Genomic DNA, 10,401 nt, shown 5'->3' on the forward strand with positions numbered 1-10,401 from the left:
AATCTGCTTCTTCCAGAATGGAAAGTTTGTGCCATCCAGCTTCTTTATGTTGTAAAGAGTCTCACTTTGAGAAGATGCCATATCTGCCAAACTGTTTACTTCTGGGAAAAATCCGACAGAGTTTCCCCTGTAAAGTGGCCTCTGTACAGAATAAACAAGCTGTAAACAACAAGCTGAACACCTCTCCTCAGGAACTGTCAGTATTTTGAAAAATTTTGACAGAGTCTCCCCTGTAAACTGAGCTCTGGAAACCAAAAGATAGCTCAAAAAACAACCATAAATAGCTGACCACTGACAAATCTAAGAATCTCTGTAATATGCTATCCTGTAAGCATACATTGTCTCCTGTCTGGGCGATCACAGAACCTGTATCTGTCTCAAGACTGAACCCTGAACAATGCCTCAACGGCCTGATGCATAAGATGCAATCCAGTGTCTACACAAAGTCATACATCCTATGGGATAAAAGTCACCGAAGAGGATGCGATGTAGAGAGGAACTCCAACAACCTAATCCACCTCACACTGGGTAACCCAGCCCCCAGTGCTTGGCTTCAAAAAACCTCACACACGACCCTCATATATGGCTCAACAAACTGCCCAAAACTAGCATACATCCTACAATAGACCAATCACTGTCCTATGACCGCTGCGGCGGTCTGTCTGCTAGCGTGACTCACAACTAGCAGACCCACAATCACATTACATCAATCTGCAATACATGCCAGTGGTGTCAAGCCGTTGTATGGCCACACCTCCCTTGGAACCTGGCAAGCACAGAAGTAGCAATGCAGAATGCAATATATATCTGATGATATATATGTGTACCTGGTCTATAGATGATGCTTTGAAGACGAATGAGTGATGTATGTCGATGCCGATATTGATGCCGACCACCTCCTGCTTGCCAATCTACACAAGACGGGTTTCTTTGCGGCTGAAACCTATCTTTTGATGTCGTGCTTAGAATGAAATTCTGAGGGCATAAACGGCTTCGAAAGGGGGATAACACCGTAGGTCACCTGTTGGAAATACTCCCGGAATGTCGAGTGTGAATTTCCAAGCTCCGGATCCAGAATCTGTCCGAAAAGTGCGCGCGCGCGATTACGCAAAACCACAATGAACCAAGCTTTGATACCAATTGAAGTCGCGGAGCGGAGCGTGGATCGACTCACACACACACACACACACACACACACACACACACAGAGATACACAGGGAGCTTACACAGTACGCAGAGAATCGTTTTGAAGGGTTATCTCCCAAAACCTTATTATCCACAAAAGTATAAGTGAGTATATACAAATAATTAGTGATAAGTGAGTTAGGCGGGCGGGCGGCCATATTCGTATAAGAGGCCACTTGGGCTTTAATCCCAACACACACACACACACACACACACACACACACACACACACACACAGAGAGAGAGAGAGAGAGAGAGAGAGAGAGAGAGAGAGAGAGAGAGAGAGCTAGCGCTGTCTTGGGTGCTTCCAGAAAGGGAAAGAGGAAGGCATCGCTTGCACTGCGTCTTCTGCTAAGAGAGAGAAATGAAATGAAATGTTATATTAACGTCTTCGAAAGGCCAAAATGACCTATGAGACTAGAAAGTTGCAATTGGTGAATCTGATACCCTGTCTGAGTACAAAAAGTACAAAGAACTAACTAATTAACACTAAAACACTAAGGGGATGAATCTGAAGCTGATTCGGAATTGAAACGGGATAGAGGTTGGTGGGGGGGCGGGGCGGTTTGGTAGGTCCAAATGAAATCTCTCATCGGTCGCTGTCGAATCTCATCAACATCCTCCATGGTCAGTACACTAGTTGGGCGTCTTGCATGTCGAGCTAGAAGTAGAGACTCTGGTCCAGAATAGAAAAAGTGAGAGAGAACACTCCTCGTCTCCAATCGAGAGAGAGAAAAGAGAATTTGGGAGGAATCTCCTATTTTCTCTTTTTTTTTTTTTTTTTTTGGCGTGGTGCAGACATTTTTCCCTTCTACTAATATTAGGTTGCAAATTCTGCACATACGAAAACTATATTTAAAGGTCCTGAGCAAAACTCTAGAGCATAAAAAGCTTATACCGCCTCACAGATATTCCTGAGAGAGAGAGAGAGAGAGAGAGAGAGGAAGAAGAGCGGACATGGCTAGCTGCATGTATATGCTAGGTGGTGCGGCAACTCCTTCCACATCTTTAACTTCGCCATTACAGGCAGGTCGCCTCTTCTCTTCTGGCCGCCCTCACCGTCTTCGCATCTCTTGCTCTGCCACCCAAGAGAAAGAAACCCCTCAGGAGACACCCGAAGAAGTCACACGCAAATTTGGATTAGAAGCCGGCCTTTGGAAGGTATTATATCTCTGGATTTTCCCCATTGCTCTTGTGTCTGTTCTCGATGCCACTCATGACGATGTCACCAGAGGAAGGTTGACCTAGAAAACGCTTGAAACGTCTTCCAATTGAAGGTTAATACCTGAAATCCTGCAGGGTTGCCGTTGTTTAGTTGGTGGTGTTGTCGAGGTGGAGGGGGTGGGGGTGCAGGGTCACTTGCGAATATGTAAACATGGCATGTGAGCTCAACAGTAGGGTTATTAAGCCACAATTGTCGGGTTTTCAACAAACAGAAGGCCACCAATGAAAGGGGACATAGACAGATTGAACTAGAAAAGGGTGTGTTCTTTTTATGAAAAAATCCACAGATATGGCATTTTTAAATTGGGCCTAGAATGCATGTGATATGGAGGGTTCACAGAGAGTGAACCCCCTCTAGTGTGGATTTCAGCAATTAAATTTTGGTGAACTGGACAGGTAGTTCGGGCTCGTTATTAAGCTGATTAGTTTGATTCATATATTGGGCAATCAAATTGTGGTAAACCGAACAGGTAGTTCGGGGCCGTCATTGAGCTGATTACGCCCCTTGTCTGTTGCCTCTCTGATAGATGTAAGCTCTCACATAGAAGGGATTAGACGACTTTACCTTATCTGTAGTCGCCATTGACTATGTTTAGTATATGGCATCTTCGACAGCATCTAAACGGTGGTTTCATTTTGATTCATTCTCTCAGTAGGTCCAATGCTCCAGGGTTCCACCTGACATGATATGAACATCAATCTCTTTTTCCAGAGTATGAGATTGCTTAATAAGTGGAGACCATATATTATTACGTACATTGCAGTTTCAAAACTTGGGTCTCAGTCATAGTCACAAAGAATAGCCATTTTTGGGCTTGCCGTACCTGTTCCATTTCCCGTTCCAGTCTTCATTACATGAGACTACATAGTTTACAAGGAATGGCCACTCATGGCACATGCCATTTCCCATTCCCGTTCCTCGCTCCGATTTCCTGTTCTTTGTGACTATGCTGGATGGTCTGTTTCTTAGAGTCTGGTTTTATGAATGGTGACACTGGTCAGCCAAGTTTATGTTTTGGCCGTATGCGAATAAACTATACACACCTATCACGGGAGTTCTTTACTGGTTATTTCCTTCAACCGTATCTGTAAAATTGATTTAATTTCATTCAGCAGAAGTTCTGTAAACTTGAATATTATTTGGCAAAAGCTCTGTAGAGCTAATATTTTTTCAGTCGAAGAAAACCTTTTCTTTTCAACTAAATTCAAATAATTTATTTCTGCCGGTCAAGCATTACCTTTATTTTGCTAAAAATACGTGTACAAGACAGATCAAACTTGTTTTACCTCATTGCATACTGGCTCGTGAATGGGTAGACCTATATACTCTCTTGGGATGATTTTGTTTTGATGATTTTTTTTCAGATTTTCACCTCTAAGGAAGAAAGTGATGAAGATGGTAAGAAACAGAAAGGTGCCCAAGCCAAGGAATTGCTTGCTCGATATGGTGGAGCGTACTTGGCGACGTCGATATCATTATCAGCTGTGTCCTTTGGCCTTTGTTATGTATTGATAAGCTCGGGTGTTGATGTTTCAGGGCTGCTACAGAAGGTGCGTTTGTAAATTATCATGGGATGTTTGGTGTTAAGTTGCGCATGGATTTGGTTCACTTTGAACCATTTGGTATGCTTGTGTGCGCAGATTGGCATTCAGACAAATGAGGCTAGTGAGAAGGTGGGTACGCTTGCATTGGCATATGCTGCACACAAGGCAGCCTCGCCTATTCGATTTCCTCCTACAGTTGCCTTAACTCCTATTGTTGCTAGTTGGCTGGGGAAGAAGGTAACCGATGACAAAGAGGACCTGGAAAAGTCATAAGATTGTCTGCATAATTATACGGAATTCACCTTTTGTAAAAACATGTTGTAATGTAATAATGGTTCACTTGTATAATCTATGTTGATGGAGCATGATCAATCCACTGTAGTGTAGTTGTGTGTGTGCATGCATACATATGTCGATGGCACCCTTGTGTAATGTGTGTCAAGAGTAATGTGTTCATGCTCTTGTCCATTAGTGCAGGTGTTGTGTGTGCATGCAAGAATGAAGGGGGTGCTTTTTGCTTCGGAGAGATTTGAGAGTACGTTCTTGAACCTTTGAATGCCCGGCAGCACAACTTTTCGTAGCCTTGATCAATTTTTTGGGTATTGGAGTGTGACGGATCAAAATAGCATCCGCAATGAGAAATTCTTATGTTTTTTTCAAGACAATGCTTAATATATAGAGGTATTAGAGCCTCTTGGCTATGATTGAAAGCTTACAGATGGCTTAGAAGAGGTCATATACAGATACCATACTATGAACACCTTATACATCTACATATAATTATTGCCTCAAGTGCCTTGGTTATTGGCTTTGCATTCCTTTTGATAAACAAGCACTAGGTCTCAGCTGCAATAGTAGTCCTCTTTTAATGGTGGAGCTCACGTCAATCCTGGGGCCCATGTATAATTGCAATACATGATGCCCTACGCAACCATGCCTCAACATTCTGAGGTACCCACCTATTTTGTGATGCAATTTTTACGTAGTTCGCTCTAGGGCTGTAGGTGGATTATTGTGTCACCTGCCGCGAATAGTGCAGAGCCGCTATGACTTTCAGCTTAAGGCTGCCTTGCAGGTCGACATCATGTGAGCCTTATTGTGCCATGGAGCACGAGGGAGGCCACTCGAGGAGGTAGGTGCATGACATTTAATTGATGGGAGAAACCTTGAATCATTTCATACCTTGAATCATTTCATTAAGTGCCGTTTGGGATCACACTCAGTTTAACTTTGCTGCTCCTTCAATGACTTTATCTTGATAGTGTTTCTGTTCTTTGCTTTTCCACACACGAGATGCCGCCCTAGCACTAATTGATGCCGCCCTCCATCAACTTGGGCATGGGGGCCATTGCTATAAGTGCATGTTTGGAGAGAGCTCATGTTTGTTGTGCCATACCCATGGCTTTATTCCAGAACCTGTGTTTTTTTTTGGTTGCAGTAAACAATGTTACATCCGAGCCCCTTTGCTAGGACATCTATCAAGCCATGATTGCCTATTGTTGGTGCCCCTTGTGCACCCGTCGTGAATGCGTTTTTTGGATCTCCTACTTCCTTTGTAAAGGAATTTTGTTCGTGCCATAGTCATTGTTTCTTTTTTGATTATCGCAATGCAGGATGCCTCCTTTATCTATCAAGTCGAGGCCACTCACGTTGTTGCACATTGTGCACAAGGTAAAAAATAAGAGACCCCCAAGAATTTGTGAGTGTAGATAGGTTGGCGAACATTCCTAAAGGGTAAATTGGACAATTATCTACAAAAATATCCAAAAATGCTTAAAATTTGGTGAATATCTGCACAGATCCTTTGAAATAGCCAAAAATTGGGTGATTTTATCTTCTCAAAATAGAAATGCAAAAAATAGCCATTTGGGGAATATTAGCCCCTAATATTTTCCTTGATTGTGCAACCATCATGAGTCTTAAGGTAGGTTGAGCCCAACTTTTTTGGTTAAAAAATCTATAAACTCTTTCCTTACGTCTTGCTTCAATGACTTGTCAAACCCTTTCCTTGCATTACCAATGGGACTCTCTAGACCTTGGCATCATCATTGGCATGTGCAACGACATCATATATAACTTGAATTCAGTTTACCACTCGTTAGGGTTCTCTTTGCCAAAAAATATTAGACCGTAGCTTCTTATCATCATGTTGAATCGACGTCATACTAGAAATCAATGTGATTTCGCTATCGAGGCACCAAAAGGTGGAAAGGGGAAAGAAAAAGGCAACCCAATCGATTTTACTTTTTTTGGTCTAGCTTTTTCTTTTGTAGTCATTCAAGGTGACACCATGCTTGGCCCTCATATTACTACTTGATGGAGAACTATTGTTTTCATCTCTAAATAATTATAAGAAGATTATACTATACCAAAATTCGTCATTACATCTGATTTGCTATACCAAAATTTGGAGCAAACACGTCTTGAAAATGATGGGTTATCCTGAATATTAGACTAGGTTAACAACCATTGCATCCCACAGTTATTGCAACAAAAAATCTAGAATGGAATGATATTTTCAACACGATGATTTTCAAAACTCTTTTCTGACTTTGAGGTAGATTTAGTGATGGTTCTATGAGCAATGACAATAGATCTGTTCTAAAAAAATAAAATGCACAAAAGTATTGCTGAGATGGAAACTCTTATGCATGAATAAGAATCCAAAAAATCCAATGCTCACACTATCAATGGAACTAGATCCAATGGAAATCCTTAGACTCTTAAGTAATGAGATGAACTAAATAAGTCCCATTGGGTTAGATGGAATATAGGAAAATTCTCTTCGATACATAGTGTGCATGCAATCTTGCCGTGGCAATATTATATAGAATGGAAAGACAAGACACAAAGACCATTACAATGATACAACTAAACCAAAGACACCAAATGATACAAAAAGAAATTACTGATCCATCTCATTAATATTTGTAAGCAAGTGTAGATGGAAGCTTGTAGCTCTGACTCATTTTCAAGATTGATGTAGTAAAGGTGTAGATGTGCAATGATGGTTTGTGCAACTTTTCTACCAACACTATCTACTCAGTAGGAATATGTTCAAACATATCTCTTATTTTGAATGTAGCCCCGCACCGCGGTCCTTGGGCCCGCTTTGCCGCAGCGTGGAGACACCAATTGGTGAGACAAGTGATGTTTGGGAGAGCAAGGTCATATAGACTCGCTTGGCTAATCTGATCAACATCTTGTGAAAATGAATGAACAAGTATCTACTTGGTTAATATAAAGTGCTCCAAAGTCTTGTCTATACATTCCATGTTGGTCATATATGTAATCATACCAACACATGGGAGCAGCCTTCCATGAGTATCTACTTGGCTTATAAAAAGTGCAACTAAACCAAAGCTTGAGGGGTGCACTTCTAAGAAATCTTTTCTATAAACTTACATGCAAAGGGTAATTTAAAAAGCTATCTCTTAATGAACCTAGAATTACAAATTTATTCATGAATTATTTTCCAAGATCCCTCCTATTAATAGGTTTGTAGTGATCCATATCAAAATTCTATATTCAAGTCACAAACAGTGAAGGATGTGGTGGGGAATGAAGACCATCTAGCAAGCTTGAGCAGATTCATAAGAACTTCATAGATTCCCCTATGCACCTATCAGAGAGGTTACACATTGGCCTTTGAGCAAAGAAGTATTGCTCTTCTTTGCTTAATCATGCAACATTAAAGTTCTCTTTCATATGGACAAACATATGGTAGAAGAAAGGATGAAGTTTGGTTGATGGATGCTCAACTAAACATCGGGGTTGGGGGGAGGTCACTTCTTAAAATGTAAGTATTCTATGCGCACTCAAAAGAAGGGGTATTTGAATTCTTTTACAAAACTAAGAGAGTTACATTTACAAAAGGGGTTCTTTATTAAAATTTGGAAAAAAACTATGAGTTTTCCAATTAAAAAGGATTATATTTCACCTTATAGGATTTCAATAGAAAGGCCTTCTATGGGAAGTTGATAATTTGGTTCCAACCTTGAAGAAAACTAATGGTTTGTCTTGAAAATGATGGGGCATCCTGAATATTAGACTAGGTTAACAACCATTGCATCCCACAGTTAATGCAACAAAAAATATAGAATGGAATAATCTTTTCAACACGATGATTTTCAAAAATCTTTTCTGACTTTGAGGTAGATTTAGTGATGGTTCTATGAGCAATGAAAATACATCTGTTCTAAAAAAATAAAATGCAGAAATGTATTGCTCAGATGGAAACCCTTATGCATGAATAAGAATCCAAAAAATCCAGTGCTCACACTATCAATGGAACTAGATCCAATGGAAATCCTTAGACTCTAAGTAATGAGATGAACTAAATAAGTCCCATTGGGTTAGATGGAATATAGGAAAATTCTCTTCGTTACATAGTGCACATGCAATCTTGCCGTGACAATATTATATAGAATGGAAAGACATGACACAAAGACCATTACAACGATACAATCCAACCAAAGACACCAAATGATACAAAACGAAATCACTGATCTATCTCATTAATATTTGTAAGCAAGTGTAGATGGAAGCTTGTAGCTCTGACTTAATTTCAAGATTGATGTAGTAAAGGTGTAGATGTGCGATGATGGTTTGTGCAACTTTTCTACCAACACTATCTACTTAGTAGGAATATGTTCAAACATATCTCTTATTTTGAATGTAGCCCCGCACCGCGGCCCTTGGGCCCGCTCTGCCGTAGCGTGGAAACACCAATTGGTAAGACAAGCGATGTTTGGGAGAGCAAGTTCATATAGACTCACTTGGCTAATCTGATCAAGCGCTTGTGAAAATGAATGAACAAGTATCTACTTGGTTAATATAAAGTGCTCCAAAGTCTTGTCTATAGATTGCATGTCTTTGGTCGTGTATGCAATCATACCAACACATGCGAGCAGCCTTCCACGAGTATCTACTTGGCTTATAAAAAGTGCTTCTAAACCAAAGCTTGAGGGGTGCACTTCTAAGAAATCTTGTCTATAAACTTACATGCAAAGGGGTATTTTAAAGGCTATCTCTTAACGAACCTAGAATTACAAATTTATTCATAAATTATTTTCCAAGATCCCTCCTATTAATAGGTTTGTAGTGATCCATATCAAAATTCTATATTCAATTCACAAATAGTGAAGGATGTGATGGGGAATGAAGACCATCAAGCAAGCTTGAGCAGATTCATAAGAACTTCATATCAGAGAGGTTACACATTGGCCTTTGAGCAAAGAAGTATTGCTCTTCTTTGCTTAATCATGCAACATTAAAGTTCTCTTTCATATGGAGAAACATATGGTAGAAGAAAGGATGAAGTTTGGTTGATGGATGCTCAACTAAACATCGGGGTTGGGGGGAGGTCACTTTTTAAAATGTAAGTATTCTATGTGCACTCAAAAGAAGGGGTATTTGAATTCTTTTACAAAACTAAGAGAGTTACATTTACAAAAGGGGTTCTTTATTAAAATTTGGAAAAAAACTCTTGAGTTTTCCAATTAAAAAGGATTATATTTCAACTTATAGGATTTCAATAGAAAGGCCTTCTTAATACCCTTTCAAAACATGTTTTATGAATAATTTCTTAGAGGTTAAGCCCCAAGTTGAATATTAAGGTGATTTCTTGACAAAAAGGTGTTAAGGAATGCAACCCCCAAGCTGAATATTTAGATGATTTAGATGTATACATGGGAGTATTCTAGCAGTACCTTTACAACCAAAGTACAATTAGAGAGATCAAGAGCATCAAAATGCTTGTTTAAAAAAGATTTATATTAATTTGTCCATAACAAGTACTCAATGGCCAAAAGACCATCACAATAGGAAATTTTAAAAAAGGGATCAAAATAAAATTTAGAAAATTATAGGTCTTTTGCTATATTGATCCTTCATGAGACAAACCATCTTTTGAGGAACAACAAGGCATTAACACTAGGTTGGTAACCTAACAGGACATAAAAGTGTCCTTTCAGGGTTTTGAAAAAAACCTCCAAAACCATAGTAGATCCACTCATTTTGTAAAATCCTTTCATGAGGTTATAGTTCAAGGCCTACTAAACATGGAAAAAATAAAAAACTTGTAAAATTTCTCATCTTTTGGTCACACCAAGCCTCCAAAGTTGATGGACCAGTGAATTTTCATAAAAACAGTCATTTCTTACGTTTTGTTGCATAAAAATAAGATTAGGGATTTTTGTAGGACTTGAGATAAATTCCCTAGTTAACTTCAATGGGTTGGTGATCAGAACATATGATTGCTTCTCACTCACTATTTTTTGTTTTGCCAAAATAAATAGGTACAAAAAAGTTGAATTTTTACCATTCTGCAAACCTATCATCAAAGTTTCTATAGCCATGCTCAATACAAATAATATATGCATGTTTTCTTAGTTCCCTATTGTCCTTTATGTTCATAAGGAGCCATGGAGCATGTCAAAAGAATA

The 10,401-nt window shown here is 39.5% G+C and overlaps 1 protein-coding gene across 1 annotated transcript; it reads left to right on the forward strand.

The window, feature by feature from the left end:
* The first annotated feature begins 2,070 nt into the window (after positions 1-2,070).
* LOC147429070 (FAM210B-like protein) lies at positions 2,071-4,320 on the forward strand. The gene is made up of 3 exons (XM_086495697.1): positions 2,071-2,347; positions 3,776-3,961; positions 4,052-4,320. The coding sequence occupies exons 1-3, from the start codon at positions 2,144-2,146 to the stop codon at positions 4,226-4,228; spliced, it is 567 nt and encodes a 188-aa protein (XP_086351823.1). The 5' UTR covers positions 2,071-2,143; the 3' UTR covers positions 4,229-4,320.
* Positions 4,321-10,401: the final 6,081 nt, after the last annotated feature.

This window comes from Adiantum capillus-veneris, chromosome 22 (genome assembly GCF_014529385.1).
Source record: "Adiantum capillus-veneris isolate H3 chromosome 22, ASM1452938v2, whole genome shotgun sequence".
In the NCBI taxonomy this organism is placed as follows: Eukaryota; Viridiplantae; Streptophyta; class Polypodiopsida; order Polypodiales; family Pteridaceae; genus Adiantum; species Adiantum capillus-veneris.